General features: G+C 34.4%; 1 protein-coding gene across 4 annotated transcripts in view; it reads left to right on the forward strand.

The window, feature by feature from the left end:
* G2E3 (G2/M-phase specific E3 ubiquitin protein ligase) overlaps positions 1-18,797 on the forward strand; it is an 83,557-nt gene that overhangs the window by 38,131 nt on the left and 26,629 nt on the right. For all 4 annotated transcript variants that reach the window (XM_049897859.1, XM_049897861.1, XM_049897858.1 and 1 more), the window contains 10 exons: positions 2,577-2,674; positions 5,043-5,144; positions 5,417-5,541; positions 6,746-6,911; positions 10,751-10,857; positions 11,514-11,630; positions 13,202-13,326; positions 13,431-13,563; positions 16,015-16,322; positions 17,999-18,180. In XM_049897859.1, the coding sequence (XP_049753816.1) occupies positions 2,577-2,674; positions 5,043-5,144; positions 5,417-5,541; positions 6,746-6,911; positions 10,751-10,857; positions 11,514-11,630; positions 13,202-13,326; positions 13,431-13,563; positions 16,015-16,322; positions 17,999-18,180 (1,463 nt within the window). The remainder of the gene's footprint in view (positions 1-2,576; positions 2,675-5,042; positions 5,145-5,416; positions 5,542-6,745; positions 6,912-10,750; positions 10,858-11,513; positions 11,631-13,201; positions 13,327-13,430; positions 13,564-16,014; positions 16,323-17,998; positions 18,181-18,797) is intronic.

Raw genomic sequence — 18,797 nt, forward strand, 5'->3', positions numbered from 1 at the left:
TTAATTGGGTTATTTGTCTTTTTGTAGTTGAATATTTGCAGTATCATGTAGATTTTAGAGATCAGATGCTGATCGGAAATGTCTTAGCTAAAAATTTTTTCCCAGTTTGTAGGTAATCTTTTCACTGTTTTGGTGAAGTCTTTGGATGAGCATAGGTGTTTATTTTTTAGGAGCTCCCGGTTATCTAGGTTCTCTTCTGCATTGTTAGTAATGTTTTATATATTGTTTATGCCATTATTTGGGCTCCTAGCATTGTCCCTAGTTTTTCTTCCATGATCTTTCTTGTTTTAGATTTTATATTTAGGTCTTTGATCCATTTTGAGTTGGTTTTTGTACGTGGTATGAAGTATGGGTCTTGTTTCATTTTTTTACAGATGGATATCCAGTTATCCCAGCAGCATTTGTTAAAGAGGCAGTCTTTTCCCCATTTAACAGACTTTGGGCTTTTGTCAAATATCAGGTGCTCATATGTGGATGGATTTATGTCTGGATTCTCAATTCTGTTCCATTGGTCAATACTGTTTATTTTATAAACCAGTCTATTATTTGGCTGAAAGGTGACCTGAAGTAATAACTTGAGTTCCAAGTTCAAAGAATATCTTAGAGTTGAAATCATGGGGATTCCTGTAGTCTCTATCAGTCCAGTAAGTCTGCCTTTCTTAGGAATTTGAATTTTGTTCTACACTTTTCTTACATGCTATGTGGGACCTTCTACTGTGTTCCTGGTCAGACTGGTTAGTAGTGGTAGCTCGGTACAATCTGGTTCTCCTGGTCTCAGGCTAGAAAAGGCCATGGCTCATCTGGGCTGTTAGTCCTGTGAACTAGTTTCTTCTTGGAGTCATTGGTTTACTTCATTCTCTTTTGTTCCAGACAGGTAGAGACTAGTAGTTTTATGCCAGATGGCCGCTCGCAAGCTTTTAAGATCCCCAATGCTACTCACCAAACTAGGATGTAGAACATTACCTTCGTGAATTATATTATGCCAACTGACTAGGTAGTTCCCCGAAACTATGGTCCCAAGCCTTTTGATCCAGTAAACCAATCCTGTGAGTTATTTGGGTATGTCTAGGAAGCCTCCATATCCGTGCCCCCTTTGTGGTTTGCTACATATGTATATACACAGAAATGTGTATATACATATACCTACAGATACACCTATACTTGCACATGCATTTACTTATATGTGCCTTTCTATACACATATATGCATCCATATCTAGCTATGTAACCACATACATATTTTTTGGTTGTTTTTCTGCTGTTGCAAAATTGTATATGTTATAGCATTTACCAGAATTTTCTTTTTACTGCTTTTTTTTCCTGTGAGTGAGCATACTTGCTTATTTCTTTACATGCCATGTAATTTTTTGTTGAAAACTGGACATTTTGAATATTGTGATGCAGCAACACTGGAAATCAGATTCTCCCTGTTGTTGCTTGTTGTGTTGTTTGCTTCTTTAGTCACTTTTCAAAACTATTTTTGTAGTATCTGTAATTGCTATCATGTGACTTTTGAAGTCTGTGTCTGTTAGCTTAGTTGTCAGTATTTTGACAGTTTTCTTAAACTCTTGGAGCCAATAAAAAAAAAAAAAGCCAAAAACATAAATAAAAAAACTCTCCCGGTCTTTGTGTGAGGGCATTACTTAAAGTTAAAGCAAGCCGGTTTAACTTGGCCTTAGTTTTCCCTTTCTGCTTTCACAAGCCTCAAGGTCAGTCAGAGGCATAAGCTTTAGATCTTCTCAGTTATTATGTGAGCATGCTTCCTGCCGTCAGCATGTGCCAATGCCCATGCTTCTCCATGTATCATCTTCCATTGCCTCTTCCCTCTGACTTTTCGATTTGTCTGCTGTTTGCCCTGCCTGTTATTTTTTGTCCCAGGTGGCTGCAGCTAGTATGTTTGTCTTTAAATGCTTTCACTGCTCCAACCTTGAAAAAGTTCTGCCACAGGTGAAACAAAGGCAAGCCTCTGATCTGATAGCTCTAAGGGAACCATAAGACAGCTCAGAACACACAATCACACAGTCATAATCTTTTGAGAACAAGGTCTTCATTGCCCCCTCTTGGATCAGCAAGCACACCAAGAGAATGGGCTGCCGCTGGCCTCAGTCAAACTGAGAAATAGATGGAGGTAGGCAAAATAAGTTAAAATACCACAACATTTTCTTAGTAAAATTTACCAGCTTCTTTCTTCACTAAGCATTTCCCTGGTGGTTCTCTGTTTTTTTATTAAATTTCAGAGTTTTGAAAAAGTTGATTCTGACAGTTTTGCAACTTAATTGTTGCTTTAGTGGCATTATCTCTATCAAGTTTTAGAGTTTCCTACTCCACCATTTTCAGTGACATCATTCTGTAAGTTGCCATTTTAATTACACACTAGAATTTATCATTGAAGATTGATGAAAAAATGTCACATTGATGTTTTAGAAGTAGATATTTTTAAATTTTAAAATTACTCATAGTAGTATAATATGATTTGCTCTCTCTGAAAGAAGTTACACATCAATTAAAAGAAGGGCCAGTTCTCTCTGTTTTTTAAATTTTATTTATTTATTTTATTATTATTTTTTTTACTGTTAGCTTGTGTTTTCTGTCGAAAAAATGATGACTCCCCTAATAAATATGGAGAAAAGAAAACTAATGAGAAATGGAAGCTCACTGTACATTACTATTGTTTGGTGAGTATAATTTATAAATAAATTCTAGAAATTTGATACTCTTCTAAAGAAATTAATTGTATCTTGACACTGATTTTTGAGAATTGCATAAGCCATTTAACTTCTCTAGATCTTATTTTACCTTTATGTGAAAATGAGGTCTTTTAAGTATCAAATTCTAAGATTCTAAAATTATTCAGAACATACTACTCATCGTTATCTCATCATTATCCTGTGTTCTCAAGAAAACAGGAAAAAAAGAAAATGGTTAGGTATAGGAGTTGTACATTTTACCACTTTGTTTCCTTGTTACTAGTGATAAATCTCAAAAAAGACTTGTTTGAAGGTTGAGAGTAGAGGAAAAGTATTTTATTTCACAGAGAATCAGGAAAGAAAAATTCAGGCTAAAGGTAATAAATATTTGTGGAAAGGGAAACAAGTTAATGAGTCACTCAGAAGAAAGAAGAGTGATTTCAGACTGAGAAACACAACCCCTCATGTGTTTGCCCTCTTTCCGTCATTCTTCCAACTTCTCACTGAGTCTCTGCCTCAGGATATTGGTGCCAGAGTTACATTCGTACAGGCAATATTTCTTGGCATCTCTATTAGTTATGCATTGCTGCTTAACAAATTATCCTTAAATATAGCAGTTTAAAACAACAAGTATTTTTTATTTCACACGGTTTTGGGGCCAGAATTTCATGAGGTTATAATTGAGGTGCCAGCTAGGGTGCAGTCATTTGAAGGCTTTACTGGGCTGGAGGATCCACTTCTAAGATAACTCATTCACATGACTTCTGGCCTCAGTTCTTCCCAGCTGTTGACAGGAAGCTTTGGTTCCTCACATCTTGAACCTCTCCATTGGGCTGCTCATAACATAGCAGGTGGCTTCCTGGAGCAAGTGATCAGAGATGGAGACATACACACACACAGGCACTCCAGGATGGAACCTTATGAACTAGTCTTCCAAGTCACGTGTTACATCTAGCCTACACTCAAGGGGAGGAGTTTAGGATCCACCTTTGAAGGAAGGAATATCAACAAATTTGTGGGCATATTTTTAAACCCACCACAGCATTCATGTTAAAACAATACGTGCTTCTTTGAGAAACCATCAAAAGCATTTCTTGGTAGTTCTCTAAGACTAAGGTTTTGTGCTTCAGATACCCTATGGGTTAAATAGACATGTATCCTGGTCTAGGAACTTAATTACTTTGTAACATGACTTGAAGGGAACGTGAAGTTGGCGTTTCAAATATGTTTGTAAATGGGTCTGTTATATTTTATAGTACTAAGAAAATATTTTCATTTTTCTAAGAGTTTATTTTACTTTTTATACACTAGAATTAGAGATTTCTTTTTAGTCAGCAGGGTATTTTTTCATAGCTAATTTTCAAGTAATTTGTATTGCTTTTGTGTTTCTTTGGAATGTATTACACTGATTAAAATTAAACCTCTTTAATCACAAATTTTGTCTGTGGATGTATTTTTGAATTAATATGTTTAAGTTGATCATGTCCAGATTTATTTTATGTTATGGCTTATATTATTACTGAGTATAATACATTTAAAAAATACTGACCCCAGTCTCACCCCTTTAAAATTCTATTTCATTATGAACAGGAATGTATAGTAGAGTGTTATAAACTGTAAGTCTCTTTCATGCTAGGACTGAAGGAGACAGTGACAATCTAGTTCAATGCCCTTATTTTCATGTTTAAGGTCAAGTGAGTATTACTTGCCTAGGGTTCCAAAAGGTTAGGCATAGAGCCTGGTCTTCAGGCCAGGATCTGTTATTCACAGTCCAGTGCTTTTTTTTTTCCTTGATTGATGCTCCATTGACATATTTACGTGATGACGTTAAAATCAGATTAACTTGAATGAAACATTTATGCTAAATATAATTCAGTAGATTTCCCTGTAAATATGCCTTTTTGATTATGAATACAGCTAGATTCAAAGTTAGCATAAAATGTCAGTAGCGATCTGACTGTTCTCTATATTATTACATTTATACCTTTGTGTATTTACCACTCCTTTTTTCTAAAAGGAAGGAATATCGACAAATTTAATTTAATTAATTACAGATGTCTATCCTGCCTTTCTTTCTTCTCCCTTTCCATCTTTCCTTTCTTTCTCTTTTACTTCTTAGAATACTTTTAGAAACCAATCTGGTTATATGGAATGTTAATTTACAGTGTCTTTCAAATCAAAGAATATGTGTATCCATTTACTTTGACCATGAAAAATAACCTTTATAGATAAGAGGTACTTGAAATTTGAGTTGTTTTGTCTGTTTTTTTTTTCTTAGAATGATTATTATAGGTATATAATTTTATTCCAAACCAGTATCTTAGAGTTTATTTTCTAATTGAGAATATATTCATAGTTGATGTCAAGTGGAATTTGGCAGAGAGGTAAAGAAGAAGAAGGAGTTTATGGTTTTCTAATAGAAGACATCAGGAAGGAAGTGAATAGAGCCTCTAAACTGGTAAGAAGATTTTACTTGTTTAACTAAATACCATAAATATAATCAATACAGGGAAATCTTCTCTTTTGGCTTCTCTACTAGAAATTTGTAAGACTTTGATTTTATGTTCCAGTGCTTATTTTTATCAAATATGAAAAGCTTTAGAAGAATATTTTATATTTTTACAAATGAAAGAGAACTGACCCTCGTGACAATACTGACTTCACTTCCTTCCTTATTCATATTCCAAAGTAGTCATCATTTTACTTCTAATCTTTTTTTTTTTTTTTTAGAAATGCTGTATTTGCAAGAGAAATGGTGCTTCTATTGGATGTGTTGCACCCCGATGTAAACGAAGTTATCATTATCCATGTGGACTGCAGAGAGAATGTATTTTCCAATTTACTGGCAATTTTGAGTGAGTTATTTAATTATTGAATATGAAGGATGAATGAGTATTAAGGAACAATGGAAAATGTGTATTACAGTGATATAATTCCCTTTTGAAATTTCTTTTTAAAATTGCACTGAGTTTATACATACATACAATGCAAATGGAAATAATTTGTATTTAGTAAATTAGGAGTATATTCATTATTATGTTCATTACTTTATGTAGTTATTTCTATCTGCCAAGTCTTGAGAAGTACCATGTCTGGAATGGGCCTAATGATTAATATTTACCTTCAGCTTTCAGCTCTAGGATATAATGTGAAACTGTTAATTTACTCATATTCAGCAAAAATTTATACCTTATATAAATCTAGATTTTTATGTCACTCTTTAGAATTAATAGTACAGTTTTCTTTCAGAGGGCCTATGTATTTCCTGGAAACCCTGGTGGTGTAGTGGTTAAGAACCACGGCTGCTAACCAAAAGGTCAGCAGTTCTCATCCATGAGGCACTCCTTGGAAACTCTATGGGGCAGTTGTACTCTGTCCTGTAGGGTCGCTGTGAGGCAGAATCGACTCAGTGGCAATGGGTTTGGTTTTTGGTTCTTTATGTATTTCCTACTGAGTAAATTGAAGGCATAAGAATTTGAATGAGCCCCCAAAATAAATGCTATGCCCCTGGGATGCCCCTGAAAACATTTGCTTCCATAGTCTAACTATAAACATCAAGATTCTTTGAATTTTGGCATTTGGGTATTATCAGTGTTCTTTTTCTTCTAGCGTTTGTGTTCTTGACACAAAGGAGGATTGGTGCCATGTGATAAAAATGCATTTTGAAAATGCAAATTGAAATCGATTTAGTATATTAGGAGATTCGTATTTGCATTTTATTATATGATTAAAATATTATTTTAAGTGTAAGTTGCCATCTTGTTTAATTTTATACAGCATTGAATACAGTAGTATGTACGCTCAGTTGCTAGCAGTGTTACATAGGATTCTGAACATAATACCATGCTACTGAAATTCTGTCCCATTTTGAAAGCCCAGCTCTCCTTGATACCGAATTGTGGGCCTAATTTATTAGTGATAAGACTCCTGTTCACTGTAAACCAATTATGAGAGAGATGTGAGTGTATTTTTCCCTTACCTATACAAGTTGAAAATTCTTCAGCCTAGTTGCGATTTTTAATTCATTAGACATTGTTTTTAAATCATTTGCCTTTTTAGGTCATTCTGTTGGAAACATCGACCTGTTCAAATAACTCCACCTAATACGTATAGAGACTCCTTACCATGCACCATTTGCCTGGAATTTATTGAGCCTATTCCAACTTACAACATATTACGAAGTCCTTGTTGTAAGAATGCTTGGTTTCATAGAGATTGCTTACAGGTAAGATATAGTTTCTTACTTGGTTAGAGTTTAAACTGGAGAGAATTGAAATCTGCATTTTGTTACTATTTGTAATTTTTTAAAGCTTTATTGAAGCATATTTATATCATAAAATTTACTCTCTTCAAATATATAATGCACGTTTTAATACTTAAAGTACTGTCTTCTAATGTGTATTTATATTTATAAAGTTATTTTGTTTTTATTTCAAAATGAACAAAACACAGATTTTAATTCCTAAGTTCTACTTACAGATTTAAGGTAGAAGACCAGGACATATGAAAAGATAATTTGACTATAAGTTAAGATATTTAAATATTAAAAGAGGCCAGTTTTTCTTTTGTTCTTCTTTTTTTTTTCCTATTCTGAACAGGTTGTTACAACTTCTTGATAGGGAACTGATTACTGTCTAAAGAATTGAAGGTATTTTTTGAGAGTCACTTTGTATGCCAAACCTGATGCCTAGTTTTCAAATAAACAGAATACATATGACATTAAACACAATTTAATTTTTTTTATTTTGAAAATTCTTTTGAGAAATTTAAAAGGGTTCTAGCTATTAATAACATCAAATATATAGTAACACATGTGAAAGTGCCAACTAATAGACAGTTAATAGAATGTTAAAGGATTAAGTTTAATACTGTATTTAAAAGCATGTTTTATTATTGCTTAGCAAAATAAATTGTTTTATTCATTACAAATTATATTCAAACATTTATTTTGAAGTTATGAAGTATAAATCCTTTTAGATTTCATTAAAGTCTTGCTATAGTCAAAGAAGTAAAGTTTGATTGGTTATTTTCTATTTTTTTGTATGGCCATTGGGCTTTTATATATAGGAGCGTGATAGAACTTTGATGAACCAGAGGTTCTCAAATTTAACCTAGTATTCGTAGGGCTTTTTTTTAACAGTCTGGAAAAAAAAAAAACCCAAACCCACTGCCATCGAGTCAATTCCAACTCATAGCGACCCTATAGGGCAGAGTAGAATTGCCCCATAGAGTTTCCAAGGATCCCCTGGTGGATTTGAACTGCCAACGTCTTGGTCAGCAGCCATAGCACTTAACCACTACGCCACCAAGGTTTCCAACTCTGAAAATAGTGAATTTTTATTTTACTTTTTTTTTTTAAAGTAAAAATAATATTACTAACAAAAAGTAAGTCTGTTTCATGCAAATGTAATATAAAATCGTAGTCATGTTGATACCTATCTATGATATAAATATTAGTAAACAATTGTTAGTTGATTAGAGCACAGCAAGGCATGAAAGTCATTCTTGTTGAGTCAGTTTCTCTAAAGGAGTTCTTCGGTTTTTTTTTTTCACTCTGATACCAGAGTCTTAAGTGAAAGAGTAAATGGAGTCTACCCAATCTAGATAGCTGTAACAATACCCTCAAATGTTTTGTGTTTGTTTATTTTTAATTTTTATAAAGCTCTAAGCTTCATTAATATAGAGTTAAAGAAAGAATGAACCCATGTGATAGAAAAAACTATGTGATATGGTTATGTGAAATGTGATTCTTTGAAACTACTACAAATAGTGGAATTATGTGAGGAGAGACCATGTCTTAGTCATCTAGTGCTATTATAACAGAAATGCCACAAGTGGATGGCTTTAACAAAGAGAAGTTTATGCTCTCACAATCTAGTAGGCTAGAAGCCTGAATTCAGAGCCCCAGCTCCATGGGAAGGCTTTCTGTCTCTGTCAGCTCAGGAGGAAGGTCCTTGTCACCAGTCTTCCCTTGGTCTGGGAGCATTTCAGCACAGGAACCTCAGGTCCAAAGGATGTGCTCTGCTCCCGGTGCTGCTTTCTTGGTGGTGGGAGGTTCCCATGTCTCTCTGTTCGCTTCTCTCTTTTATATCTCAAAAGAGATAGGCTTACGACACTACCTAATCTTGTAGACCTCATCAGTATAACTGCCGCTAATCCATCTTATTACATTATAGTGATAGGATTTACAACATATAGGAAAATCACATAAAATTGTGGACAGTCACACAATACTGAGAATCATGGTCCAGCTAAATTGATACACACATTTTTAGGGGGACATAATTCAACCCATGACAGACTGGAAATTAATATCAAAGAAACTGATGAAAATGTTTTGTTCTGTGTATCTAGGTCACTATTCTTGTTCAATTTGGATTTCTCCATCATCTTATTGTATCTTCCATGTGTTTTAGGCTTTTTTTTCCCCCCTTCTAGACACTTCTGTCATGTCCTCTATTCATTAAGATCTCGGTGTCTATCAGCAATTGCTCAGACATCTCTTTAGGCTCAGAGATTTCAGTAACTTTTTGCTTTCCTCCCATACGCTGTATGAATGTGCTACTTCCTAGTTGTTTGAACCTGTAATACTGTTTGGTCACCTCTCTGTTCACCATCTACAAATCATTCACCAAGCCAGTTCTGCCTGATAAATATTTTGTGTGTATCCTTTTTAGTTTTATCCTACTCTTGCTGCTTGACTTCAGACACTTATTCTTTGACTTTTGCAAGAGCCTACCTACTGATTTTTCAATTCGTTTTTCATACTGTCTTTGATTTACCTATCTAGCCTTCATTACTTAGTTCAGTATTATTAGAATGTAATCCCTAAGTACACTACTAATTGTAGCTCCCTAATCATATGTGCCCTCTCTTGCCACTAAGTTCTTTTATACATGTTATTCCTTCTCCATGAAATGTCTTTTGTCCTATTTTCCTGGAAAACCCCTATTTCTTCTTCCAAACTTCGTTTTGACCTTACCAAAGCCATTTTGTCAGGCTCTCATGTAGATGTTCTTCTTTCTTTCATGTATATACATTTTTGAGAAACACTTGTACCAGCATATTATAATTGTGTGTATAATGCCATGCCTACTCACTGAAATGCCTTTGAGGTAGGATGTAAGTCATTTTATGTGTCTTAGTGTTTGCCACTGTAAATGTTGTTGGGTACCATCGAGTTAATTCTGACTCATAGTGACCTAAGCCCTAAAACCAAACCTGTTGCAGTCAAGTTGATTTCAACTCATAGTGACCCTATAGGACAGAGCAGAGCTGTCCCGTGGGGTTTCTGAGGCTGTAAATCTTTACGGAAGCAGACTACCACACTTTTCTCACGCAGTGTGGCTGGTGGGAAGAACCACCCACCTTTTGGTTAGCAGCTGAGCACTTAACCACTGTGCCACCAGGGCTTCTCCATAGTGACCTAGTAGGGTTAAATATCTGTTAAATGAGCAAGTGTATGCTACAGGTTTTTTTTTGGGGGGGGGGGAGTAGCTACTCTTTCTACTAGGCTACTCTTTCTACTAGACTTACATTCGTTTGTTTCCTTCTGAATACCGCTGCCTTCTGCTTCTATATTTATATTTGCTGTAACAGTGAGACTAAATTTTATACTTCTGTCCTTATGGGTAGAAAACTATCGTATAGATCAAGTTAAAAATAGAAACAGGGATGCTTTATATTTAACAATTATTTAAGCATCCTTCCAAACGAATGAACTGAAAATTTTTATTGTTTTACTTACACCATATGGTAGGCAACACAATATTTGGGAACAGATGACATCAGGTGCCAAAGATTGAGAAAGAAATATGGGTGATACATACGAAGTTTAGAACAGTCTATTCATTAGGTTATTTTTATTTTTTTGCCCTTAGGGAAAAAAAAATCTCTAAATTTTAGCAGTGGGATAAATCTATAAGAACAAAGTTTGAGAACTACTGGCATTGAAAATAAGTTTACATAATATGTTAAGCGATTGCACGTTTTGTTAGTTATTTAATCCATAATCTGATTAAAAATTTAAAATTTTACCCGTGACCTTTCTATTTTCCACCATAGGTTCAAGCAATAAATGCAGGTGTGTTTTTCTTTCGGTGCACAGTATGCAACAATAGTGATATATTTCAGGAAGAGATGTTGAGAATGGGAATTCATATTCCTGAAAAGTAAGTAACCTTTAGCCTTCTGCCTAACATGTATTTTAAATGTAGGCTTTGGTAACAGAGAAAATAATCATTTATGTTTGATTAAATGATCATGACCAAGTAACTGTTTGAAATGGTGAAATGCGAAGTCTCCCCTTACCCCCAGATTACTAGTTTTTTGAGAGCAGGAACTGTGACTTCAATGTCTCATGAGTTGATTTAGAGTCTCTTAATAAGTACTTCAGCTGTGCATAATTTTAATTGACTTGTACACAATTATGATAGGCTTCAAAATAGTATGTAAGATTATCTAAGATAATCAAGATACGGTTTTAAATGTATGAGAAGAATTTTTTTAACGCTCAAAAATGAGGAATCAAGGAATAATGGCACTCGAAATAAAAAAAAAAAGGGAGTGAAATATTAGGGAAAATAGACCTTTTAGAAAATTTCTACGTAATTTTTCATTTAGCATTTGAAAATTCACTATGAGAGTAACTCTAGGGTGGAATGACACTAATGGATTTATATCTTGAAGGGAACAAGTGATCTTAAAAAGAATAGGTTTCGTCTTTGTTCCTAACTATGTGAAATGTTTTTACTTTTAGATTCATTATCTGTCATTGTAGGTGAAATTTTAGGTCAAAGTGTATTTTAGTATATTGATTCATTTACAGAGATGCATCTTGGGAATTAGAGGAAAATGCTTACCAAGAACTTTTGCAGCACTATGAACGTTGCGATATCCGGCGATGTCGTTGCAAAGAAGGACGAGAATATAACGCGCCTAATAGGTATTTCTGGAAATTCAGTTTTCCTTACCAAAAAAACAAGCCAGTTGCTATCAAATTAATTTTGACTCGTGGTGACCCTGTGTGTATCAGAGTAGAACTGTGCTCCACAGGGTTTTCAGTGGCTGACTTTTCAGAAGTAGATAACCAGGCCTTTCTTCTGAGGCACCCCAGGGTGGACACGAACCTCCAGCAGAATATTGGGAGCCTTGTTTCACATGGAGAATGATTTAGCTGGGTCATCTGTGAAGACTCAGCTGAGATTTTGCCTGCTTTTGAGAAGTTTCCACTATGCAGATCTTTCAACTCCTGGTTGCCCAGTCTGGGCTCAAAACCAAATCCTTTGCCATTGAGTCAATTCCAACTGTAGCGACCCTATAGGACAGAGTAGAACCATCCTATAGGGTTTCCAAGGAGCAGCTGGTGGCTTTGAACTGCTGTCCTTTTAGTTAGCAGCTGAGCTCTTAACCACTGTGCCACCAGGGCTCCACCCTAGTGACAGGAAGGCAATTTCAGTGAGTGGCAACATGACATAGTTGTTAGGAGTGAGGGTTTGAAGCTAGACAGTCTGGGTTGGAACCCACACTCTAAGGTTGTGAACTTGATTGGGCAAGATGTTTACCCCTCTGTTCCTTGGTTTCGTCTTCTTTAAAATGAGGGTAACAGTGGTTCTTCCTACCTACTAAAATTATGAGGATTAAACTATTCATGAAAAGAATGACAGCTGGGCCTCGTGCATAATAAGGAGTCATGTTAGCTGTCATCTTACTCCTCTCTTCATTGGACGGAACTGTGTGCAGAAGAGGGGGTGACATACACACAGAAGGCTGTACATAGGGATACATACCTACCTACCCATACCCACACAGGGAGAAGGATACACCTACCCCTTCCAGAGGTGGGGCATCTAGCTGCTTTTCTCCCCGCTTACATATTCCCACTCTGAAAGAACTAGATCCATTCCTATATACAAAGGGTGGACTAATATGCACACTAAGAGGGGGCCCCACACCACAGCCCACACCCATCCCCAAACAGAAAATGTGGGTATGGACTGGTACCTACAACACAGTGGGGAAACATGGAGAGAGAGAACGGATGAGAGAATATGTATATGAGCCAGATAGGAAGTCCGGATCCTATTGAGCTGTACAAAACCTAAGCTGTGTGACCAAGCTTGTTTTAGGAAATATTCCTTACCTTGAATGGGAATATTTTAGGTATGATAATATATTTAGTAAATGCTTCTTCTATATCAGACACACTGACACAATAATCTCCCTGTGAGCAGAGTCATCTCCAAATACAAAGGAAATTTTTTTCTCCCTCTTAATCATACTGTTTCAGATGTTTATATCTGTGTTTGTCCTTGTGCATATACATGTTAATATTAAGTTAGTTTAGACTTTTAGGAAAAAATAATACAGTTTTAAAGCATATAATCTCTTGTCCCTCCTTTGGTAAAAGAGTTGGTTGTGTGTATGGTGGGGAACAGGGTCTGTGGTGGTACTATGGTTGGTATTAGACTAAGTTGATGCTAAACTGTAAACACCTGCTTTTCCTCATTTCCTCAGCAAATGGGAAATAAAGCGCTGTCAGTGCTGTGGTTCTAGTGGAACACACTTGGCCTGTTCATCACTGCAATCATGGGAACAGAATTGGGAGTGTTTGGAATGTAGAGGTATTATCTACAATTCAGGTAATCCTTCATAATTTTGAAAAAGGATGTTTTTATTCAAATGCATTATTTAAAAATTTCTACCTGTATTTCTGTTACACTAACATTAGGGTTTAAATCTGCAGGAGATTTCCAAAAACCCAAAAAACACACTCTACCCAATTCAAATAGCATGGGCATTAATGATTGTTTATTGGAAGAGTCATCACCTAAATTACTAAGACAGTCACCTGGAGCCCAGAGTAAAGATCTACTGAGGTATGTATTTGAGTTGGAGAAAAATACAAAAATCTTTTTAGAGAAAATGAAGACACAAAATTACTTACAGCATTAGCTGATCCTACAGTTGTCCGGAGTAGTGTTTTTCAAACTTTAGGACCCAGCATTAATTATGAAATCAGTGCAACCAGCATTTCAAAAATGAAGTGAAATGAGATAGAAGACAGAATATCAGATTCCAGTACACATAGGATTGTATATTTGTGTGTATGAATGTGAAATTCGTGTTAGTTATTTTATTGTGTACTGAGTTGTGATGTAAAATAGAGGTTTCTATTATAGACCATTTTCAAGATAGTTTGAAAAACACTGATCTGAAAAATGTGTTTAAATGGTTATTTGATTATAGAGTAGGACAGGAAATTCAAGTATCAAGTAATCCATGTCACTTTGTTAAAAGGAAGAAATCATATTTGAAAGAGATAGTTTATTTCTTAATGTTCTAATCATTAAATATATTTACTTTCGATGTCAGATCCAAATGTCAGCTCTGTCTTTTAGAAGGTTTTTAAGATATTTTTATAAGTATTACCACATTAATTTCTAACTGTTTCCGTAAGAGAGCAAAATAAGTAATGTTTGAAATCATTTATAATTAAACATTTAAATGAGACTGGAATTACATCTTTGTACAGTGTCAGTATTCATTGAGGTGGAGTTATGATTTTTAAGTATATGTGGGTTTGCAAAAGAGTTTTTAGGAGCCTTGCTTTACTCAATAGGGGAAAAAAGGACAAAAGTAGCATTAGTAGTAGAAGCATGGTTAAGTATTCTTATTAATAATATCAAATTAAAAAACCTAGAAGAAGGAAAAGTGAATTTTTATGAAAATATTTGACAACTGGATTTTCAGACAGAGGTAGAATATTAGGAACTTTAAAAAGTGAAGAATTTCTTTTTTAAAGTGCTACCTTCTGTAACTCAGAACTGAAAATTTTGTTATTTTTATAATATTTTAGTATCAAAAAAAGAAATGTTCACATTTTTAAAAACGTTCGTGTAACTCAGAACTGAAAATTTTGTTATTTTTATAATATTTTAGTATCAAAAAAAGAAATGTTCACATTTTTAAAAACGTTCGTGTTTAGCTTTCCAAAGATGTTACACCAGTAAAGCCTGACCTTTGCTCCTACGGTAACATGCCATCATATTCTTAAGAGTAGCATCGGAGTTCTTACTGATCCAGGCAGGAAGACGGAATCCACCTGCCAGAAGAAAGTATATTTCTGAGAGATTATCTTACTTCCAAAGGACTTTTGTTTGGGTCCGTGAATAGGGGGTCATGGGAAAAAAGAAAAGGAAAAACCTGACTCGCACCGAGGGATTGTGTATTTTGGGATGAGACAAATTTATACTTGATATAGAAAGGTGATCCATGGGCTTTTACCGAAAATAGGATTATTTTGAGCACTTTAGTTCCAATTACAGATGGAGAAACTGAGACAGGGAGCAATTGCGCTAGTCCGTACAATCACTTGGAGGTCTTAGTAAAACAGATTGCCGAGCCTTGGACTGAGAGATTCTAATTCTGTAAATCTGTGGTGGGGCTCAAGAATTTGCATCAGCAACAAGTTCCAAGGTGGTGCTGCTTCTACTGCTTCTGGTTTGGGGTCCACTCTGAGAATTAGTCATCTAGAATAAAAAGTACTCTTTATAATAAAGTATTCGTTATTATAAGAAATTGTTAATTCTGCTTACAATATTGGTTCTACTTTTAATTAACTTTATGAATAAAAATACATAGTCTCTCAACACCATGGCACTCGTATGTAGTAAGCACAGATTACATTGGCTCTATTGCTAAAAGATGCAGTGAATGTGATAATAAGATACAATTAAGCAAGTTTGGTATGGTCATTGGCCAGAAAGGTGAGAGTTTGTGTTTCTGACTCTTAAACCTGAGTCTACTGAATTGATTGAATTTGAGATAATCATTGTAAGCATTCTCATAAACGATTTATGACATTAACCAAAAAACCAAACCTGTTGCCATTGAGTGAGTTCGTACTCATAGCAACCCTATAGGACAGAGTAGAGCTGCCTCATAGGGTTTCCAAGACTGTATGTAATCTTTACAGAAGACTGCTAGATCTTTCTCCCATGGAGCAGCTGGTGGGTTTGAACTGCTGACCTTTGAATTACCAACCAAGTGTTTAACCACTGTGCCACCAGGGCTCCTTCTTTATGACATTTGGTGATCCTAATTTGGTAGAAGTTTGGAGAGAGGGAATGAAGAATTTAAAACTAAGGTTATTAGATAACTTTTTGGTTCCAGTGGCAGCCATTGTTCTGTTTTTGGGTGGGCGTCAGGGAAGAACTTCTTTTTAATCTTTTTTTCTCTTTTTTATTGGCTTATACTGCTTTTTTTTTTTTTTTCCACATAGAGTACTTTAGAGTACTTACCTGTATGTTTAAATTCATGTTTTATAGGCAAGGCAGCAAATTTAGAAGAGACATTTCAACTATATTAATAGAGATAGGTTTTCAAATAAAAAAAAAATCTAAAACACTATATATCAACAAAGCCAATATCTGGAATAGTGCCTTAGATGGATTAAAAAATCAGAACTTTAATCCTTCATGTGCACTTGAAGTAGCATATATAAATGAAAATGATAAGTTTGGAAGAGAGCATCCTGGATCAAAGCAAGAATTCCTAAGTCTCTTAATGCAACATCTTGAGAACTCATCATTGTTTGAAGGGTCCTTGTCAAAGAACTTATCTCTTAATTCTCAAGGTAATTATTTCATTTATTATTGTACTTACTGAATATAGCATGTGTAAAGAAAGAAATACCTGGTTAGAATTGATGTTCAGTACGTCTGGTCCAAATCTATCATTTTATTACTAGAATACTGTTGCAGAAAAGGGAAAATGATTTTGTAATAAAGTAAACTTTGTGGTAAAACATTAAGAACATTCATAATTTCTTTATACAATATCCTTTTTAAAATGTTTCCATAATGAAGTGTAACTTTATTTAAATGGACTTTATTTTCACTCTAATTTCATTTGAATGGAGTGGCTAAATGGGATGGATGATTATTTGAATTCTTTTTGTTCGTATATTTGAAATTTGCAGTTGGTGTGTTCCTTCACAACATAGCATTTTGATAACATAGAGTTCCAGTTCACACAGGACAGATTTTTCAGTGTGCTTTTGCTTTCAAGAATATTCTCTACACAATTATGTATATGATACTTTTCTATATTTATTACTGGTGAGGAATTATGAAATTAAAACAGGCATTTCAAAACAGTGGTAATTCTAGCATTCTTTTCTGGTAACTTTTATACCACCTTTACTGCAACGGGAAATTTGGAAGAGTATAAGAAAAGAAAGCTTATTTCATTCCATTTGAATTTCCTTTATTTATTCCCTAGAACTTCCTTAATACTTGAAGCATCATTGAAATAATTGAGAAATTATCAAGGATTATGCATACTAGGTACCATACGCACAATTGAATTCCAAACTCCCTTTCAGAAGTCCTCCTAATAGTGTTAACTCAAGGCAGCTTTGGTACAGTGGAGAGCACAAGAACTTAAGTTAGAAAATCTGAATCCAAGTTTGTATACATATACATCAGTAGCTTTCTGTCTTTAAATTACGCATTTAACGTCTCTGGATCTCAGTTTCTTCATCTGTAAAATGTGACAATAAGTATGTAGCTAATAAAGTTATTGTTGCAGAGATCTTAAAATAAATTGCTTTTGATTAATTATTAGCAAAGTAAAGAAGAATTTAAATAATTTTTAGACCTGTAGCAAAGAATTTTAAATAACTATTTAAATATTCAAAGTTGTAAGATAGTAAATTTATGCTTTTTTGGGATGATAATTTAAGCAATATGTATCAACAACCTTAATGTTCATATACTTCGACACATTAGTACCATATATAGGAATCTACTGTAACATTATATATTACATAGCTGAAAATTTACTCAATCAGGATAAGCGAAATAGGGGAACGGCTTAAATTACATGTATGACTCAGCCGTAATGCATTTGTTAATTGTGAACTTGAATACTTTTGAATAATTTAAGAAAAACTTTACAGTATAGTAAGTGGGAAAAAGCTGAAGTGAAACTGTTTGTGTATATGTACACATAGATACATATATGCCAAAGTGTGTACATTGGTTACTAAGGTGGTAGAATTATAGGTGATTTTTAAAGGTTTTCTGTATTTATATTTTTTCTATGTTAGGATAATTATTTTATATTTAGAAAAAATACATTTTTTGGATATTTTGGAGAGATTATATTTTGTGCATGGTAATACCCTCTGAGAATTAAGTTATTTTACACGTAATGCTTTGATTTTTAAAATTTTAAATTACATATTCATTAAAAATTAAGATCTTATTATAATAAGTGTTTTTGATATATTTTTATCTGTATTTACAGCTCTGAAAGAGAATCTTTACTATGAAGCTGGCAAAATGCTTGCCATTTCTTTGGTTCATGGTGGTCCTTCACCTGGTTTCTTTTCTAAAACCTTATTTAATTGCCTTGCTTATGGACCAGAGAAAACCCAACCAATTTTAGACGATGTTTCAGACTTTGATGTCGCACAAATTATAATCAGGGTAAGAAATATACCTGTTTATTAAAATGTAGACTACATTCTAGGTACATTTGAAAATAAATGACTGGTCTGCAATAGAATAATACTTTACTTGGAGTTTTTAGGGGTAATGAATGTATAATAATATTTCTGTTTACTAGCAGAATTCAGAACCAGTTAAGAAATAGATATGAAAGTCAGACAGCTGAAGATCAAAGTAACAGGTTTAATGTTGATAAAATCAGTTGGACAATGTTGCCTAGTTCTGTGTTTAAAAAGCTAGCTAACTGTCCCCAGAACTTGTTATTGTTGTTGTTCTTAGGTGCCATTGAGTCGGTTCCAACTCACAGTGACCCTGTGTACAACAGAATGAAACACTGCCTGGTCCTGTGCCATCCTCACAATCGTTGTTATGTTGCAGCCACTGTGTCAGTCCATCTTGTTAAGAATTTTCCTCTTTTTTGTTAATCTACTTTACCAAGCATGATCTCCTTCTCCAGGGATTGGTTCCTCCTGATAACATTTCCAAAGTATGTGAGATATAGTGCTGCAATCCTTACTTATAAAGAGCATTCTGGTTGAACTTTTGCCAAGACAGATGTTCATTCTTCTGATAGTCCAAGGCATGTTCAATATTCT

Source organism: Elephas maximus, chromosome 10, assembly GCF_024166365.1.
Source record: "Elephas maximus indicus isolate mEleMax1 chromosome 10, mEleMax1 primary haplotype, whole genome shotgun sequence".
In the NCBI taxonomy this organism is placed as follows: Eukaryota; Metazoa; Chordata; class Mammalia; order Proboscidea; family Elephantidae; genus Elephas; species Elephas maximus.